General features: G+C 45.0%; 1 protein-coding gene across 4 annotated transcripts in view; it reads right to left on the bottom strand.

The window, feature by feature from the left end:
• Positions 1–246: 246 nt before the first annotated feature.
• Positions 247–20,549, bottom strand: part of LOC102463405 (putative RNA-binding protein Luc7-like 2) — a 75,052-nt gene continuing 54,749 nt past the window's right edge. For all 4 annotated transcript variants that reach the window (XM_014575832.4, XM_075935393.2, XM_075935401.2 and 1 more), the window contains 5 exons: positions 19,640–19,816; positions 9,066–9,157; positions 8,235–8,264; positions 6,808–6,996; positions 247–1,222 (listed from right to left, as the gene is read on the bottom strand). In XM_014575832.4, the coding sequence (XP_014431318.1) occupies positions 1,030–1,222; positions 6,808–6,996; positions 8,235–8,264; positions 9,066–9,157; positions 19,640–19,816 (681 nt within the window). In that variant the 3' untranslated portion in view covers positions 247–1,029. The remainder of the gene's footprint in view (positions 1,223–6,807; positions 6,997–8,234; positions 8,265–9,065; positions 9,158–19,639; positions 19,817–20,549) is intronic.

The raw sequence follows: 20,549 nt of genomic DNA, 5'->3' as shown, positions 1-20,549 counted from the left end.
ACACTGATGGCGATGGTAAAAGCTTTTATCTCTTTATAATCTTGGAGGAGTCATGGTCTGTTTTATGTCTCATCTGAAAGACAGAACAGTAGTAGAGTTGTATATTTAAAGCATTTTCCTTCAAATGAGAAAGTTCTACACTGTGTCTTTTCATACAATTGACCTATTAAAGAACACACACAAATAATGAGTCACATTCACCATGAGACACCAAGGTGCTCAATCTTAATTTACTGGACAATGCAGTTTACTTTTTAATTTTTATTTTATTTATTTATTTTTACAATTAAGGATGTACCATTTACATCCCACAAGAAAAAGCAGAAAAAGTCCTTATGGAAAAAAAACCCAAATATACTGAACATATACCAATCAAATGGTACAGAGATGTGAGACTGGCTTTGATTTCAAAATTTCAGTAAAAATTAAAAAAAGATGTAATGCAACAGCTGTTCAATTCCCCAGTCTAAATAGGCACTGTAAAAAATGACATTTCAGCACTCTCTGGCACAAATTCCAGTCTAAATGCTCTGACAGTAACCAACTCCTAGGTTCCCATACAATCACTGGGAAACAATCTCAAAGTAAAAGTTTAGTTACCCACCCTCCCCTCTTAAAAAGAGCCTTCAAAGCTGCTGTTTGGACTGGAACAGAATTAGAGATTTTTATAAAGGTCTGAAAGCATCCAACGCAAGTAGGACAATATAATTTGTTCACTATTTAACTTCTTTTGGAAAGGAGAGTAAAACATTGAGATCTGCACCTTGGTACATAAAACTGTCATCCTGGATAAAGATAAATTGTTCAGAAAAGTTTTACAGCTTGGTCGAAGACAAGGACACAACTTTAGGCATCATCAATTGAAGGGGTTCAATTCTGACTTAGTTATAACCACTTTTATATACTGTACATCTACCCTAGTTGGATCAGTTTTGGGAACTGCTCACTGGTGTCCCTTTGAACAACTGTAAACTAAACCATAGTATGCAACTCCATAGGAAGCTAGAGGATCCGATGAACGTACAGCAGTTATATTTCCCCTGCTTCACGTTCCTCTGAGCTCCTCCGGTCTTCTGATCGGCCATTAGCACTTTCATATGAACGTTTCCTGTCTTTATTATCACGGGGTGACCTCTCTCTTGAGCTCCGGTCTTTGTCACGCGACGTTCTGTCATGATCTCTTGACCGTTCTTTGTCTCTGGAAGATCTTTCTTTTGAGGATCTGAAAAGTGCACATTTGAGAACCCAAATCAGTCAGGAATATGCTGCTGCCACAAGAACATGTTTTGTTAAAATTCTGGTTTTATCTTTCACAAACATACCCCAACTTGGGTCAAACCCACTTTATCAGCTGAACTGGAGTAGAAATTACCAAAACCAAGAGATACATATAACAGAAGTACCACCTGTCAATTTTAGGACCTGGATTATTCAGGCTAATTAAGTGGGCTGGACGTGTCCCATGAAATAATTAAGAAATGAGAAGAGTTGTTACATCCTGGCCCACTTATCACCCTGTATGGTAAGTCTGTTATGAATGAATCCAAACACCACATCCCATTGCACTTCTAAATCAACTGGGTCTCTGTAGAATGTAGTCCCTTTTAGCAAGCACTGCTTCTCTCCCCACCGCCGCTGCTTCTGATATAGAGGCAGCAGGGGAGGAGTGCATGTAGCCCTGAAGGCTAACCAATGAGCCATTTAAATGAAGATGTTAACTATCATGGATTTGTGTAAATATGTAACTGCTTGAAGAGCTTAAAGAAGCAGCAGCTTGACGTGTACCAGCTCTGGCCTAACCCCTTTCCTGGCACTGCTGCCTGTGATACAGACAGCTCTGTGAGATCCAGTGGCTCATGGGGAGCTGACTCCCCCTGAACACCAGCTACTGCCTGCCCTGTCATGTTCCTGGATTTTAAGGGGAGCAGCCAGATCAGTGCTGCACCCATGAGGTGGGGGTGTTTGCCCCAAAGTCTGTACAAAGGGGGCCATGTGAAGTGTCAAATGAAAGCTTATGTTCTACTGATTCTGTAAGTGCTCGCATATAACTGTATGATGTCTATGTGGATTTATGAATATGGACTCTGTGCTAATACGGGGAATGTTCTCTGCCTGAGGCAGAGCAATGGGTTCTGAGCGGCCTGTTGCGAAGAGCAATTGTTCAGTCACTGACTATGCTAACTAGCAGGGCACCAAGGACAATGGCTCTCAAGATGCCCAATACACACCTGAGGAATGCGTCTGGAACCTACAAACCAGTCAGTATCTAATGGTCACTGACATGGGACTCAGAGATAGGTCACTTGGCCATGTGACTCACTCCATCTTGGAAGGTACCAGGGATGGATATAGTGCGCCATGAGGAAAACTCCATCTTGTCTTCAATTCTGCTTCTGATCCCAGATGCAGCCTTGCGAGGGACAGAGAGCCGAGAAAAAGCATGGACCCATTCTGACACAGGATGTACACCAGAGACTTTTAAGATAGCAGTTTGTAACATCTCTGCTGAGAGCCTGCATCAAGAACTTGGTGATTGGTGCATGTAATGTATTTTCTTTACTCACTACCTTTTCTTTCTTTTATTAATAAACCTTTAAATTTTAGATTCTAAAGGATTGGCTCAGCGTGATCTTGTGGGTAAGATCCAAAGTGTAAGTTGACTGGGAGCTGTGGCTGGTCTTTTGGGACCGGGAGAACCCGTTCGGGGTAGGTGAGATTGGGTTCTATAACCCCTCACCTGTGTGTTAGGCCCGGGGCTGATTGTGGCACAGGGAGAGCTTGGTTGTCCGAAGGGTTTTGCTTGTGAGGCTTCCTGCTGGCCAGATTGGCAGCTGAAGCACTCGGTGTGACTGGTTTGTGGCCTATTTGGGAAAGGCCTCCAGTCAGGGGCTGTAAGCAACCCTGATTTTTGAGCAATTCTCCCTGAGTGGATGCCCTCAGCAGTGCCCAGACCTGGCCCGTTATCCCCGCCCCCAGTGCTGCTGCCTGTGTGTGTGTGTGGTGGGGGGGGGGGGGGGGGGGGAAGGGGGGGGGCTGTGAGGGGACTGGCACTCACAGGGAGCTGGTTTAAAAGCCCCTTGCTGCCTCTGATAGAGGTATCAAGGTGTGTGTGCGCGCACATGTAGTTAGGATTAACTGATAAGCCCAAGCTATACGCTAGCATCCCTACCATTTAGAGGATCACACTATCACATCCCTAGTTGGAATTTAGTACCACAGTGCTAGTAGTACAGAACCAAGAAACAAATGACTCAATAGTAAAGATGTCAGATCCTGACTACATCTTAGGCATTTTCTCTCTTCTTGGCAAATATGCTTGACAGTTATTCATATCTGGCTGCTGAAGCTAGATCCATGTTTTCACTTTAATCCACATTTGGCTGCTAGATTCAGACATATGCTTTGTTTCTGGCTATGGATACATACTTGCCAACCATGAATCTGTGCTTAGCTGTAAAATTTTTATTTTTTTTCGTGGCCTGGACCCATGCTTTGCTGCAGCCCCAGATCTGGCTTTTACAGCTCCAAATCCTGGCTTTACTAATCATGCTCCTTCAGAAACTGGAGCCAGTGGCCAGAGCGCCCCTTAGGTCAACCTAGATAGACCAGATCCCCAAGCTGATGCTAGACTTACAAATGGCCAGACTAAGCTGATTGGGCCTGTCAGCCTGTTGACTGATGCTGTGAAATAGCCCAATCTGCTCCTGTCAAAGATATTCCAGGACCAGGCAGACTACTTCCGTTACAAATTCATTCTCACCTCCTTTAGTTCTACCACTTTCCTTACTAAGCAATGCCCTTTTACTTCTCCACATTAATTCAGTCCTACACCCAGAACCCCAGCCACATTTCTGACAACTTTGACTGAATCGTCAAATTTTCCTGCCTCCATCACTTTCCCCTGACAGATCTCTGATTTCTCTCAAGAGAAAATTGACAAGTTACAACATATGACCTTCACCCTCCTTTTACTTTGGTTTCCCTTTCCTACACTTCTCACTATTCCTCCACCAGCAGAAGTTTCTAGTTTGCACTCCTCCTGTAACCTCTCCACTTGTCTTTCTGATCCCGTCCTATGTCCTTATGTCACTCATGCCTTTCCTTACTTTTTCTCCACAACTTCTGGTTCTCCCCAATACAAGCAAGCATGCTTTAATATCATCTGCCATCTTTAAACACACCACACTGAATTCCACTTGCATCTTCATCTATAACCCCCATCTCCCTTTCATCTCTAAGCTCTTTGAACACACTGACTACCATCTCTGTCTGGAGTGCCTCTTGACCTATTCAGCCCTTTACCTTCTCCCATCTGATTTATATCCCCTCCCTCTCCACTGAAACCACACTAACGTATCTCTTATGTTTTCCTTCTAAAGCTCAGAATCAGTACTCCATTCCCATGCCTGACATGGAAACCCTCTAACACCACTGACCACACTGCATTTCTTAAAACCAGAGTTAGGCTAAGCGGTCTAAGGTGCTGTGTTAAGGCTGCAGTCTCCCATAGCTGTATGGGTTGGAATAAGGATGGCTTATTGGTGTAGGGGCATGATTCTCACTTAGAGTGCAAGAGATCCCAGGTCCAAATCCAGGACAAACCCTGGCCTGCTTCCTCTGCTATAATTCTGTAAACCCAAAGTACCTATAATTCTGTAGACCCAAAGTACATCCCTTCTGGGGAATGAAATGATAGGTGAAGCCTCTTACCTCAAGTCACTGGTTAAAATACAGCTTAGTGCAACAGGCTCGTCTCAGGCTTGTTATTTGACAAGAAGAAATGGGCTTAAATTGCCGAAAGGGAGGTTTCGGTTGGACAGTAGGAAAATATTCCTAACCTTCATGGTGGTTGAAAACTGGACTAAATTGCCTAGGGAGGCTGTGGAATCTCTATCACTGGAGATATTTAAGAACACGTTAGACAAACCTCTATTAGGGACGATCTAGATGGTGCTTCATCCTGCTGTGAGGGCAGGGTACTGGACTTGACCACCTCTCAAGGTTCTTTCCAGTTCTAGTGTTCTATGAGTTCTCCTCGCCCCCCCAGGCTTCTATAACACTCTCTCCCCGATACGCTCTTCTACACCTTTTATAACTACTTTAACATACGCTTCAGATAACCTTCCTCATGCCCCCACTTTCTGTGAAGATTCCACAAGGCTCTGCCCTTTTTGCCCTCTCTTTTCCCTCTATACCTTCTGTCTAATCTCATTTGCAAACAGATTCAACTACTATCATGATGCCGATGATTCATAGATCTACCTTTCTATTCCAGACCTTTCTCCTTCTATAGTAACTATAAAGCCTGTATGGGACACCAGGTAAACCCCCGGGGACATCAGGTTAAACACAGGGAGATGGGGCACAATTTTTTTCTAAATCCATTTGGGGGATCATAGGATTAAATGGGAGATTGACACGGTGTCTGCTTTGCTTGGTGGCTAGTAGGTCAACCCTGGGGACTGGGGCAGAAATTTTTCCAAGTCCAGCAGGGGCACCAGGTCAAACCATGGAACTGATAGGGCACCATGTTAACCCAGGGATTGGGGAGGGGAGGGGTGGGAGGACACAGGGCAGAAAAAGCTGACTCCTGGTGCACACTGGCTCCTGGGGAACCACTTGCTGCCCCATGCTGCTGCCTCTGATACAGTCGTTCAGTGAGGTGTCAGACTTTTTCCCCAGGCAGAGCACCTCTGGAATGTAGTAATATAGGTTATCTTCAGGGAGGTTCAGGTTTATTTTCATTCACAATGGAGTAAAGGATAAGGATGTTAAATTTAGATCAATCAACTAATCGAACAGGCGATGTAATTTGCCTTGACTATTCTATTAGTCAATAAGGGTGCCTCCACCTTTGAAATGTAGCAAGAGCCCGGCTGTCTCTTGCTACATTTCAAAGGTGCAAACACCCCCCAGTGCAGGGCTTCTGCCTTTGAAATTTAGAGGGCTCTTGTACATTTCAAAAGCAAAGTGCCAGAGCGCGGGGGAATTTGAGTCCCCTGCTCGCCCCAGGCTCCCCGCCCCAGGCTCCCCGCAGTGTTTCTGCTTTTGAAATGCAGCAAGAGCCCTCTACATTTCAAAGGCAGAAGGGGCCACCAGTTCCCCACTGCGCCTCTGCCTCTTCTCCCCATGGAGACGGTGCTGGGAGGGAACCAGCTTTTAAGCTAGCTCCCCCCTCCCAGCACTGGATCCTGCTCCTCCCACTAGCTGCCTCTCTTTGATACAGGCAGCAAGGGGGCAGGAGAGGAGGGCAAGCAAGAGAAAAGCAGCTAGTCAAGTCACTAGTCAACTATCTGATAAGTATTTGCTTATCAGTTAGTCAACTAGTTGCTTACATTTCTAGTACAGGGTTCACAATTTGACAAATATACTACATTTTGTCACAGCAGTAACCCTGATTCTGTATCACTGCTCATTTTAAAACTGACTGAAATCTGGAAATGTCCCACAAGGTGTTTAAAATTATTAAAGCAGCGAGGAGTCCTGTGGCACCTTATAGACTATCTGAAGTGTAGGAGCATAAGCTTTCGTGGGCAAAGACCACTTGTGCATCTGACGAAGTGGAAGTGGGTCTTTGCCCACGAAAGCTTATGCTCCTACACTTCAGTTAGTCTATAAGGTGCCACAGGACTCCTTGCCGCTTTTGCAGATTCAGACTAACACGGCTACCCCTCTGATACTAAAATTACTAAGTGTTCTTAGTAAACAATTACATTTCTACCCTAAGTGTTTGGAAACATTAACAACTGTTTTCTGATCAGTAGACCAGGGAAGGGAAACTACTACTCTCAGCAGGTAAACATTTACCTTTTTTTGCGCTCTCTGCTCCTATCCCTAGAACTATGCCTGCTTCTCTGGTGGCTGCAGCTCCTGCTGCGGCTGCTGGAGCGAGACCTGTGATGGTGGCGTTTCTCACGGGATTTGGAACGAGTTCTTCTCTTTCGTTCCCGGGAGGCAGAGCGAGACCGATGTCTGCGGCGATCTCGGGACCTCGATCTGGAAATAAAAAGAAAGAATTTACAGTGAAAGAGGCAATCACCTAGCTGCTCTACCAATATAGATCTATTTAATGCTTTATAAAATAGTAGTGAGTCTGTACAGAGATCTGTCTCCCATTATCACAGCTATTATAATTCTCAGAGGGACAGTATTTAAAAACCACAATGTTGATGGTATCAAAGATGCAGTGACAAATGTGCTTCTGGGAAGTGCTTTATTTTGCAGCTCTGTCTAAGACGATTTCTATTTAATTCCTGATAGATACATAGTACAGGAGTGGAGCTCCCCGGGAGCCGGTACACACGGAAAGCACACTGATGTTTCAAAACAAGAGCAATATTCTTATTTACGGCCACTAAAATAAGACTATTTGCAGACTTTCAAACCCCTGAAGGTTTATAATTACAATTTTTTTTCTATTGAAAGCATAACATTGCAAATTAGTGGCTTCCAACTAAAGCTTCACAGACAAAATTCACTGCCTGAAAGCTCTGGATAGGTCACCTGTGCATACTGAACCTCGGATCTCTGGATCTAAAAGCACAAATCTCTATTGCTTAAGCTAAAGGACCCAGGCATTAACTTGCAAGCAGACAAATCCAAATTTTGACATTTTCTTACTACTACTAGAGGACAAAAACCCACATTGTGTTAGCCATGGGCAAACACTTGAGCAAACAGTCCACTTCTACAGAGTGCGCAAAATAAATTGGTTCACAATGGCCAACATCTATGATGCTTTGGTGCTGAACATGGACACTGCAGTCTAGTAAGACTTGATAATTCAATATATTATGGGGTTGCACCCTCAGCTCGATATGCTTACCCACTCCCTATCTGTCTGTTGCAGCCGGATTGTGGCTCCCCCTCCTACCCGTACCGCAGCAGGAGGGGGGCTGCCACCAGCCCTTCATGCAGCCAGATGGGGGCTGGACCACGGAGCCTGCACCAGGATCAGGGCCAGGACGCTGTGGCCAGATGGGGGCTAGGCCCCGAGTGGGCAGGTTGTCTGGCCGAGGGGGAGGGGGAGGGGGCAGGAGCAGGCTGAGGGTGCGGTGACAGAGGGGGTGCATGAGCTAGGCATGAGGAGCTGGGGGGTCACTTTCTGTGCCATAGCCACTCCCAGGCATTAGAGACTTTCCCTGCTGCTCCAATGGGGAAGAAGCCATTGCCTTCCTTGGGCCAGGAGCTCCAGCCTCGCCACTGCTTCCCCACCCCCCCGGGAAATTATATACCTTCTGGGATTCTTGCTATGGGATCTGGACCTGAAATAAATGGAGATCAGCTTGTGTTACACAAACAATCACAATCAGAAAATGCAGAATATTATAAAGATTAATGAGAACAAGCTAAAGTATTGATTATTTACCATTATAGTTCTCTGAAACAGTTAAGATAAAGGCTCTTTTTAAAAGGTAAGTTACAATCTCTTTAGAGAAATTTTTCCCAGGCTATACTGATCTGTCCAAATGTTTCTGATGCACTGAACACCTGATTATAGATGCATTTCACAGTTGAGATGTGAGCTCATCAATGATGCTGTAGCATGCCTTTGTGGACTTAAGTCCACAACAAAATGCACACAAAACAGCAGTGCACATGCAGACTATTTAAATTCCTAGAAACAAAGATCATGTAGTTCACTAAGAAGATTCAGAAGTACTCCTACTGTCTAATCATATTCTCAACCTCTTTTTGAGTTCTGGTTTGAGTGTTGCTGATGCTTTCCAATCTATATTTTCCCTAAAAAACACCTAATGTATAATTTGTTAATTCTCAGAAATGTACATGTCTGAAATCACACTGAAAAGTCAATATTTATTCATGTGTATATTCACCCAGTTATATCCATTAGTTATATAGAAGAGTGTTCTAATAGAAACAAGGAGTTATAGGCTTGAGAAAAGCTGTCAAATAGCAAATAATTTTCAATTCATATAGAATGTTCAGCAAATGCAGTCTGTTGTGTCACCATGCATAAATACACATGTAAACAAAATTCAGTGTAAATATATTCTAAAAATGGCTATTAAATATATGCTACCAAAAATAAAGCAAATCGCTACCTCCTCAGCTTCTCCCTTTCTTCTTTTTCCCTTTCCTCTCTGCGTTTCAGGCGCTCCTGATTTCGTTTTTCCTGTTTATCAGCCACAACCCTCTAAAAAACAAAGGGATATTTTTCAATACATCATACTCTCAGATCTTCTGCTGAAAGGTGATATCAAGTCATCTAAACAGTTGGCTCTTTTTACTTCTTATGCATTTAATATTTACCCCTTTTCATTCTCTCAGCATCATACTGGACTTAGATATTTTATTTAGAAAGTAGACATTACTACAAAAGCGCTACAGAGAAAAGATGGTATTAATGTCAAGACCAGAAGGTGGTAGAACTATATTAATTCAGTTTTGCATGTGAGTTCAAAAGCAGTGTCAGGATTTCAATGCAAGAGATCCAAAACTAATTTTATCACTCTAGCCAATGGGTGGTAAATCAGAACAAACAATGCTATAATTTTATCTTAATTTACAGTGGAAGATAAACAAGATCTGCAGCAGAAAGACCCTGAGTGAGCTGCTGCCTGGTTCTTAGGCTACTTGTCTCCACACGAATATGAGTTACTATCTCAGAAAGGAATCTTCAGCTAACAGTATGTAGGATGAATTTAGCTAGGGACAGGGCACTAAACAGAGGGCCCTTAGGTATCTAACTCACTGCATCTGGTTATTAGGAAAAGCCCAGTCTTTCCACCTTCTGGGCATAATGAAATAAATGAATCTCTTTATCAAGGTCGTCTTCTGAGATGAAGAATTGCCCCGAGCATCTTGATATATGGATCTCTGAGGAGAGTGAGGAAAAAGGAGAGTTTTTTGTTTTGTTTTTGTTTGTTGGTAAGTGGCATACTTCCAAGATTACATATAGGATTATTATTTGTAAATCTGGAATTATACATAGACAACTTTCAGTTGTTGGAAAGAGTCAAGTATTTAATTTAATTTAATAGGGTTTTTTTTGCCTTTGTACAATAGAAACTTTACTTTATTAAAAATAATTATGCCGCCTATCTTTAGTAACTGTTGTTCTTCAAGATGTGTTGCTCATGTCCATTCCATTCTAAGTGTGTTCATGCTCACGTGTGCAGTAACTGGAGATTTATATTTTAGTAGTATCCGTACAGCCAGCTACTGCATTCCCTTATATCCTGGCATAAGCACAGCACTTATCAGGCACCACAGGTTCTATCCCAGTTCTTTCTTGATAACTCTAAAGAATAGATAGGAGAGTAATGGAATGGATCTCAAAGAACCATTAGTTATGAAAGTTAAGTAGCTCTTTGAGTGCTTGCTCTTATCGATTACATTATAGGTGACTCTCTAATAACAGAATCCTGGAAGGTAGGCTTGGAGTTTACAGACTTGCAGATTGAAGCACTGCTTTGCTGAAGTCAGTGTCATTTCAAGCTTGCTAGGTCCACATATAATGTGAAACAAATTCATGGATGGACAACTGGGTCACAGCCTGACAAATGTCTTGGACTGGCACCTGAGTGAGGGGAAGTCTGCCAAGAATACCAGTACCCTAGTCAAGTCAGCTGTCACTATCAGCAGTAGGGGCACTTTTGCTAGCTCATAGCTGTAGTGAATACAAGCCATGAGCCACGATAATATTCTTTGAGCAAATACTTGGTAATCTTTCATCCTTTCTGTGACAAACAACTGCAACAACTTGATCCCAGTGGCAGGTGGGTAAGTACTCAAACTCTTGTGTGGGGATGAAGTACATTTTCTCCGGCCTCAGACAGGGGTGAGAGGATAGAGTTTTGCCAGATGCACTTGGGAATATTCAGGATTCCCTTGTGCACTGGGAGTGTGACAAAGGTCACGGTGAATGCTGAGAACACACTGTTTAATGTGTCCATCTGCTCTTCTATCTCCTCTGACTTGAGGCCCAAGTCCAAAGCTACCATATGGAGCAGCGACTGATGTGACTTGAAGTTGTCCAGTGGGCTAGCCTGAGGTGCCCGCCACCATTTCATCCACAGAGGAGGAGGGGGAAAGGGACTGAATCATTAGGCGAGATCTGATGGTGTCCTCACATGCCAGGGAGGGTAGCCTTGGGGGTGAGCATTGGCTCCTCACCCATGATAGCCACTGAAGTATCCTGCACTGAACCCATGGCCAACACAGCCACAGGTAATTTCAGCCTGATGTGGCAACTGAGTGCTGACAGAAGTGGGGCAATGGTGACAACCCCTCCACTCCCAAATATTCCAATAAGACCACTGCTGCCAAGCTGGCACTGGAGTCATTGACACGTACGCCAGAGCTCAGGCCTGTTGCTGTCTATGTGAGGGACTGAACAGTGCCTCTGAAACAGAGGCATCATTGCCCTCTGGTGACCCTAGTGAGACCATTACCACTTAGTCTGGTAGCAAACGGTTGCCACCAATGCCCAGTGCAGGGAGTATTCTTACTGGATAAGAACGTTCTGACTGATGTGGGGAGTAGAGTGAATGGCATCATATCAGGAAGCAGCCTTGGAAGTCTTAGCACTTGGCGACAGGATGAGGATTGGTGCAGAGGAGCCTGCCTACATCAGGGCTATTCAGCATGTGGCCCGCAGGTCATCCGTGGCCCGTTTGTTTGTGGCCTGCAGTGAAGCTTGGGTTTACGTGGGGCTCAACATGTGGCCGGGAGCTGAATCAAGAAAGTAGTCAATATAATGGGTCTTCTGTTGATATGCGTTTTAGTAGTTAAATTCCTGGACTGTCATTGCTCATTAAAAGCACTGTCATATGGGTGGAAATCAGGTAAATATTATATTTTATTAATATCAGCAGAATTGACTTAAATGGAGCCTGTATGTTGTGTAATCTTGTCTTAGTTTTTATATTCATGCCCATCACTGTGAAAGAAGCTATTTGCATATATATTTGCATGTATATGCAGCCACACTTAAGTTGCGGCCCTTGGCATGTGCTTTGAGTATCATTGTGGCCTCCAGAGCTTCCGAAGTTGAGTAGCCCTGGTCTAGATTGGGGTATTCAACACAGCCCACAAGTGGGATCTTTTGAATATGGGCCTCCACTGTGAACATGCTCCACAATCGTGAGGTGTCTCCCAGGCAGGGTAAGCACTGAAAGACAAACAGACAGGCTTGCTGGAAGAGACTGGTACAGGGTGTTGGTGTTTCTAGCCCTTAGGGATGTACATGCAACCACACTTAAGTTGCGGCCCTCGGCCTGTGCTGTATCATTGTACCCCCAGGGTTTCCGAGGTTGAGTAGCCCCAGTCTAGGTGATCCTTGGGAAAGGACGGGAATTGAGAATGCAGTACTGATGATTGATAACTATGGGCCAGAGACCTGAGCTGATGTGGCGACCAAGAATGGGGCAACTTAGGGCTCCGTCTTGGTTCCAGAGACTAGTGGTGCTCACTTGTCTTGTGTAAGGCCTTGCAGGCAGGCTTGCCCTTAGGAGCCATAGCCAGTTCCATTGCCAAATGTAGTGCTGACTGCAGTGGGAGCTCTCCTGGCTTTGCAGGTGCTGAGAGGTCATCAAATGAGCCGTTGACTTGGACCTTTTACTGCTCCCTCCCTAGAGTCAGGTCTTTTCAGGGGATTAACTCCCCAGGGCAGGCCCATTTGTGAGTAGAGAATGAGCAAAAAGTCTAAACAGGGTCCTTTGCCCAGAATACCTTTATCTGGCTTACTCAGTGATGTCATCTTCGGCTTGTTTGGCACCCGCAATGGTTACTGGTGACAGGAGGAGAGCAGTGCCCAAGGGTACACTACGCAAAAGCACCCAGAACTTGGGCATTTCAGACCAACCTGGCTCTGAAGCTGGACACAGATTGTATGTCGCATTCCCTCTGCATCCGAGGACAAAAATTCTTCCTCCTGGGACAACTTCTCTGCTCAGAGCCACAGATGAACACCAACTAACGAACAGAGCTATTTACAACTAGAAGTACAAGTGCTTGTGAAACAAGGGATAGAGGGTGTCCAACTGACCACCAATGACGATAAGAAGAACTAAGAGGAAACAGGGCTGGCAGCACTGGATATACAGCACTATGAGTGCAGCATGCCATAGGGCACCACAGCTGGTCCTATGGATACCGCAAATGCAAGTATCTCCAGCAAAGGTGCATGAGTGCACACACCCCTAGAATGGAATTGAAATAAGCAAGCACTCAAAGAACTATTCTTGTTTTAAAAGCTATTTGCATTAATGCCTTTCCCTCATATGTATCACACACAGCCCAACACAACACAACACTCTGGATCCACTAGTTCTTTTTATTTATGATCCTAACAAAAGCATTTTCTGAATTTGGGCTTTAATTCAGGAACACTTCTGCTTCATTCCTAGCAAAATCAATGGGTCTCTTAAGCACAAGCTTACATGCCTTGCTGAATTGCCAAGCCATAATTCATAGATTTTCAAGGCCAGAAAGGACTGTTATGATCATATAATCCTACTACTCACATTAACACAGGACAGAATTTCACTCAGTATTTCTTGCATCAAGCCCACAATTTCTAGTTAGGTTAGAAAATCTCATTTAGAAAAGACATGATAGAGGACAGGTGGTATGGAGTAGGGATGTTAAGCAGCGATTGATTTGCTAGTTGAATAGTCGATGGAATTTCCATCAACGACTTGACTAGTCATTAAGGAACGGCACTTAAAGTGCTCACTTCCGGCTCACGCTGGGTCTTAACAACTCCCGGGTACCACTCTGCACTCTTAAAGGGACAGAGAGAAGCTGGCATGAAAAGACTCAGTCTCTGGTCCCCAGCAAGGTCTCAGGATAGCCCTCCCCCACCACTGCAATTCTGCATTCTGAAAGGGACAGAGCAGCAGCAGCTGGTCCGGTGGGTCTCTCAGCACAAGCCTCCCTATCCTCGTTGTCACTCTGAATTTTTAAAGTAGACTACTTCAAAGCTGACTATTCAACTACTTGTTCACATCCCCAGTATGGAGGTTTATCAGCTTTTAATTCTCCATCTGTGTGTGTGCTGGGACCTCAGGGAGTCCCAACCCGTTCCTTCTTGCTGCGTATTATAGGGTCTGGAGGACTGCTCCTTCCTGCCCCTTCATCTGAGATGGGATGTAGGGTAGGGAGACTGAAAGCAACACATTTAAACATCTGAAATCCAGAAAATGAATATTTAAGATAAACATTATCTCTGAGTGAGAGAACTGGCCTGCTCTGGAAGAAGGGAAAACTGGATGGCCCTGGAGTATAGAGGGGAATACCTAGCAGGCAGAAGTCTCAGGTGGTAGTGCGGAAGCCAGCTCAGTATTCAACTTGGGCTACTTAAACCTTCTGGAAAAGTGTACACAGCAGCACAGAACAGGAAACCGCAAAAAGCAATTTCTTACATGTTTAAAACTTCTACAGGGCTAACTAATGGCTTAATAGAATGGGAAAAGCAACTGGAATCAGTGGTAATGGAGATGCTACATTTTGTGGGGAATGGCAAGAGAAGAGGGAGAATGAGTACTCAAGAGAAGATGTGTATCTAAGTCACTAACAACCATATAATAAAACTGTCAAAGCTTTGGGACAGACTGTGGAAGAGATTTCTCATTGGCCCAGTTCGCAATTACACATGGCAAACATTTCAAAGCATGACCATTTTCACCATTCCACTATAACAAAATGTGCAGAAGGGGAGAAGCAATTAGATGCCACACAGCAATTGTGTGACTTAGTGGAAAGATCAGTGAACTAGGACTTTTCCTAATGCTGTTACTAGCCTGTTGGGTAACCTTGAGAAAGTCACTCCCCTTCAGTTTCCCCCATCAGTAAAATGGCTGTAACAATTTAAAAGATCTTTGAGAACCACTGATGAAAAGCACTACAGGCAGTCCCCGACTTACGTCGGATCCGCACTTACGAACGGGGCTTTTCTCACCCCAGAGCTCATGGGCGGCGAGTCGCCGCCTGTGTCCTCTGGGGCAAGAAAAGCTTCTCCCGGTCTCCCTGGTCTGCTGGGGGGGTCCAGCAAAGCCGCTGGACCCCCCCCAGCAGACCAGGGACACCCGAGCAAAGCCGCCGCCTGGGCGCCTTTGCTCGTTTGCCCGGGAGCAAAGCCGCCCAGGCAGCAGGACCCCTGCCGCCTGGGCGGCTTTGCTCCCGGGCAAACTAGCAAAGCCGCCCAGGCGGCAGCTTTGCTCGGGTGTCCCTGGTCTGCTGGGGGGGTCCAGCGGCTTTGCTGGACCCTCCCAGCAGACTGGGGGACAGGAGGAAAGCCACCCAGGAGGCGGGGGTCCTGCTGCCTGGGCGGCTTTGCTCCCAGGCAAACGAGCAAAGCCGCCCAGGCGGCAGCTTTGCTCGGGTGTCCCTGGTCTGCTGGGGGGGTCCAGCGTCTTTGCTGGACCCCCCCAGCAGACGAGGGAGACAGGAGCAAAGCCGCACGGGCAGCGGGGTCCCTCCGCCTGTGCAGGCTTTGCTTGGGTCTCCCTGGTCTGCTGGGGGGGGAGGGGGCGCAGCTAGTGCGCGCTGCCCCCCAGCAGACCAGGCTTTTGTTGCAGGACGCCTCGGGTAGAGCAGCTGGGGTGCTGCCGGGTTGGTCCTGTGGGAACCTGTCGGACAGCACCCCAGCTGTTCTGTCCCAGGCTCCAGATTCAGCAGCTGTTGAAACTGATCAGGCTGATTCCAGGAAGCTGGGGGCAGAGCAACTCTGCCTCTGGCTTCCTGTAGTCAGCCCCTGGTCGGTTTCAGTGGCAGCAGCTGAATCTGGAGCCAGTTCCGACTTACATACAAATTCAACTTAAGAACAAACCTATAGTCCCTATCTTGTACGTAACCCGGGGACTGCCTGTACAGTAAACTTCCGATAATCCGGCATCTTTAGGACCCAGAGTGTGCCGGATTATCAGATATGACGGACTATCAGAAGGTGGGGCTATGAGGGGTCTGGGGTGGGGTAGGGGGGATGCCACCCCAGACCCCTCATGGCCCCCCTTCCGATAGTCTGGCTCTGCCCCAGGCGTCCCCGATTCAGCCACTGCTGGTCAGTTTCAGCAGTGGCTGAATCAGGGACGCCTGCGGCAGAGCATCTGGGGTGCTGCCGGGTTGGTCCCGCAGCGCTGAGGGGCGGCGCTACAGGACCAACCCGGCAGCACCCCAGCTGCTCTGCCCCTGGCTTCCCCGATTCAGCTGCTGGTCAGTTTCAGCAGGGCTGAATCGGGAAAGCCGGGTGCAGAGCAGCTGCAATTGTCCGGCTGCCCCGAGCACTTCCGGGTTCCTGATGGTGCCGGACCATCAGGAGTGCCGAAGCGTTGGATGCCAGACTAATGGAGTTTTACTGTATATAAAAGTTGATCTGCTGATGACTAGTCTTCAACTGCTGCAGTGTTGATCTCCACGGGAGTGATCTTCCAGTGTTCAATTTAGTGAGTCTAGTAAAGACCCACTATATCGAATGCTGAGGACACCCTCATTAATTGTGGCATTACTCCTTGCAGTTGTGAAGAGTAGGGGAAGTTGGTGTGCGCATGTAGCAGACAGACCAACACCCCATCTCATCCATCTTATTTGCCTCTCTGAAGCATACAGGGCAGAGAAGGAGCAGTAAAATCAGCATAGTCTATGCTGGCTCATCTGATCCTGAGAAGCTAAAAAAAACAGATATGTGGAGAGAGCGAGCGATTAAGGCAATCAGCATAGCCATCAAGCTTTGATCTGCTTTAATGCAAGATCAGGATATGTGAGTGTGCCCGGCTGGCACCTATGTTGATACGAACACACAGTCCCTGGGAGAGGAATCCCCCACTGAGAAAAGAATGCCCAGTACTTCCAATTTAATCATCTCAATTCTCTCTTACAAGTGTAAATTAAGTTCACAACTCCCTTGTAAGAACTGGTCTCACAGAAGACAGACCAGCCCCATTTGGCATGAAAGACAAGAAAGAGAAATACGTGACCCCATGGGTATATAAGATGGGCCCAGCACACACTCACTTTGTGTCATTCTACCCTCTACCTGCTGGTCGGGTTAGGTGTTTGACCTCCCGAGGTTCTATGGGGACGCCCACCTCGTATTTTCGTCTTTCCTAGGAATTGAGGGACCGGCCCTGGCCTGACATGCTGGAGTCGAGAGGCACAGAAGGGGGTAAAAATTGTACCTGGATGTGGTCCTCTGTCTTAAGTGTACACATAGAAAGAGTAAGCTGTTACTTGGTACCATTATTTCTATTTTTCTATCTTTATCTTCTTTGTAACCATTTTTAAGATCTATATTTTGCTAGTAGTTAAGAAATAGAACAATAGCCATTGCAACCATATGATTTATAAGCTTCCTCAATAAACCTGTAACTGTTTAAGCTTTAACCTGACTCCTTCAGTTGCTGTAATAGAACCAAGCACAATTTAAAAGAACTTCAGCCGGTCATTAGGGACAGATATAGGGAGAACTTGGGCGTTTGGATTTGTGTCACACCCAGGTGGCACAATCCACTGGGCACCTTTCAGTCTTTACCCAAGGCTGCCCGCTGCGAAGGAATTATGAATTCTAGCAGCTGAAATCTAAGGTGTAATAAGCTCTTCCTATAAACTCGGGGCGTCTGAGAGTCTGTTGGCTGCTCTCTGCGACGGGACCCCGGTCCTAGCAGTAAACTCACAGACGTTAAACTATATTTTCGGGGCGCCCTCCAGCCTCCTAGGCTGCCCACTGCAACGAGACTGTGTGTCTCAGCAGTTGAAGACTTGGGTGTAACACACACGCACACACTGCCCTGACCGTCGGCTGACAGCGCATTTCTCCTGTTGACCTCCAACTGTGGAGATGGCACCAAAACTCGCTTTAAGGCACATTGACTCCAGCTACATTATTTACATAGCTGGAATTGTGTAACTTAAGATGACTTTAGGCTGTAATGTAGATCTGTCATAAGTCACAACAGCATATCAACTGCAAACCTAGACGATAGCTACAAAAGCTAAACAATCACAAACTTTTACCAACGAACAATTATTTGTTTAAAAAGCTAGGAAATTAAATGGCAAAAGACTTCATTAACACCAAGTTAAGGTGGCATGATAGCTCAAGCCCTTTTAGAATGTTGAGTTCTGCAAAATCAGACTTCTGAAACCCCCAATATAGTCAGGGAACATGCTCTCACACCTTACCTCTGTTTTCTTTGAGCTAACAAATGCCATTAGGAATTATTGACTTTATACCAGCTGCATTCATGATGTCAAATAAAGCTGTTTTGAATGGTGGAGGAATAAACTGAAGCAGCTTGAAAGAGCTGTGACTGTGATGAGACAATCTGTGTCAATGCCCTCATTTGAGTTATCAAAGAAAAGGAGGCACACATGTACCTAGGGGTTCTAGTCTGTACCACTTCAATATATAATTTTGTAGGTTGTGTCAGTAGCAGGGGACTGAAGCCTTCTTCCTATGGATACTGTCATTATGAGAGATATTTGTGGATTTAATGATGTGTTGGAGAAACCATCGTTTTAGGCTGCATCCTGTGTGTACATGTGAAGGGATTGTAAAAGGGTATGTAAAAGGTTGTTAAATATTATAAGTGCAGTTTTCTGCTGGGGGAGCAGGACCAGTGTTTGAATGTAGTATGGGTGCAGGCAGAACCTGACCACTGAAGAAAAATGCTGAGATCATGATTGTGTGTTCTGGAGCATCACTAAAAAGAGGGAAAAGGCTGTGTGGGCTTCTACCTTACCTCTACTTTCTAGTTTTCAGAAAAGTTCTCTCAAGTTGACATTATGGAAGGGATGAGGCTATTACAAAAAAGTCTTAACTCTGTATTTAAGTTTTTGCCATTTAATTCAGCCTTAAAAATTTCAAGTGATGGAGAAACCACCACATCCCTACAGAAGTTATTTCAACGGTTAAGCGAGTGTTAAAAATGTGCATCATATTTCTAGTTTGAATTTATCTAACTTCAGCTTGCAGGCACTGGATCTTACTGTGCCTTTGTCTGCTAAACTGAACAGTTCTCTACCACCAACATCTCTAGGGGTAATCAAGTCTCCTGTTAACTGTTTTATGGATACATTATACAGTCTGAGCTTCTTTCAGATCTTTGTTGGATCATGTCCAATTTTTCAACATCTTTTCTGAAACATGGATATTAGAACTGGAAACTATATTCCAGTAATGATCCTGGTCATGTTGAGCAGTGAAGAAATATCGCCTCTATCCCTACTCAATGTTTCCCTGGCTTCTACATCCAAGAACAGCATTACCCCAGTTAGCCATAGTATCATATCAACAATTCATGTCCATTTAATTATCCACCATGGCCATCAAGCCCTTTTCAGTGTCACTGCCTTCCAGGATACCGTTCCTTCTTCTGAATTACATTCTTTGCTCTGAGATGAATAATCTTGCATTTGACTGCATTAAAATGCACGTTCTTCAAATGAATCTACCATACCAAGTAATCCAGATCAATTTATAGAACTGTCCTTTTATTATCTTTAATTATCTTTAACTTACCACTCTTGTGAACCTGTTAAATGGGCCTACTTCAAAAGTTTAAAAATACAAGATGAATACATTCACACACAATAAAGAGCATCCATTAAAATCTTCTCAAATCATTAAGTAATCAGTAGAAGAGAAAGAAAAAAAAATAAAGTAAGACTGATTTACCCTTAGCTCCTCAAGTTTCTCCCTTATTTCAATAAACCCTAAGTGCAGTTTTCCCCCAAAGTGGTCAGCAAGCCGTCTGTCATTATCATGAAGACCAAGATAGGCAGAACACACTTCACAGACGCGGAGCTTCTGCTGCTGAAAGCTGGAGGCAGGCATTGAATTCCTGTACACTTCCTGGAGGGAAAAGACATTTTAAGAGCTTCTTATTCTTTAATACGTTAAAATATGAACACAAGAATTTTTTTACCAGAAGCAACACCCAAAATCAGGGTTAAATACTATAACCTCTGTACTCCAGGTGCCCCTAATTCAGGAACACCCATGGTATGGAACCTGAAAAACTGCCACTCCTTCTTCTTACCCAGCTGGGGGGACAGCAGCACAGTGATGTGCTCTGCCAGAGACTTTTCCCTGCCGCCCCCACAGTGTCTGGGAGTGGCAGGAAACAGAGTACCAGATAAGCACCCTACCACCCCCATATCCCTCACTCCCTCCCTGGCCCAGGAAATTCTTTAATCTGGCAAACTATGTTTCTCAAGGTTGCCGGATTAAGGACGTTCAAGAGTACTTGTTAATTAAAAGTCACAATAATTCAAGATACTATATTAGGTCTATTTTACTCACGGAAGGTATAAATCAAATGCCCCCTTTAAAAGCACAAAAATAACATTATTTTTAGATACACATTATTTGGACACTAATTCCAAAAAACAGGGCCATGGACAATTCATTTTGCTTTCCCAATAAAAACAAAAGAAAATGGACCTGTTCTTTAATCTCTATCCCACAGTAGGTGACTTTGGAGGAACTGGGCCATTTTTTTGAGAATTCAACATAGCTAGTAAATATTAGCAGCAAACCCTATGAAGATTGCAGTGGCTTCCAATGTGAATGTTTAAAATAACAG

Source organism: Pelodiscus sinensis, chromosome 1, assembly GCF_052426305.1.
Source record: "Pelodiscus sinensis isolate ZL-2025 chromosome 1, ASM5242630v1, whole genome shotgun sequence".
Taxonomy (NCBI): Eukaryota; Metazoa; Chordata; order Testudines; family Trionychidae; genus Pelodiscus; species Pelodiscus sinensis.
This window is presented reverse-complemented; position numbering and strand designations above follow the sequence as displayed.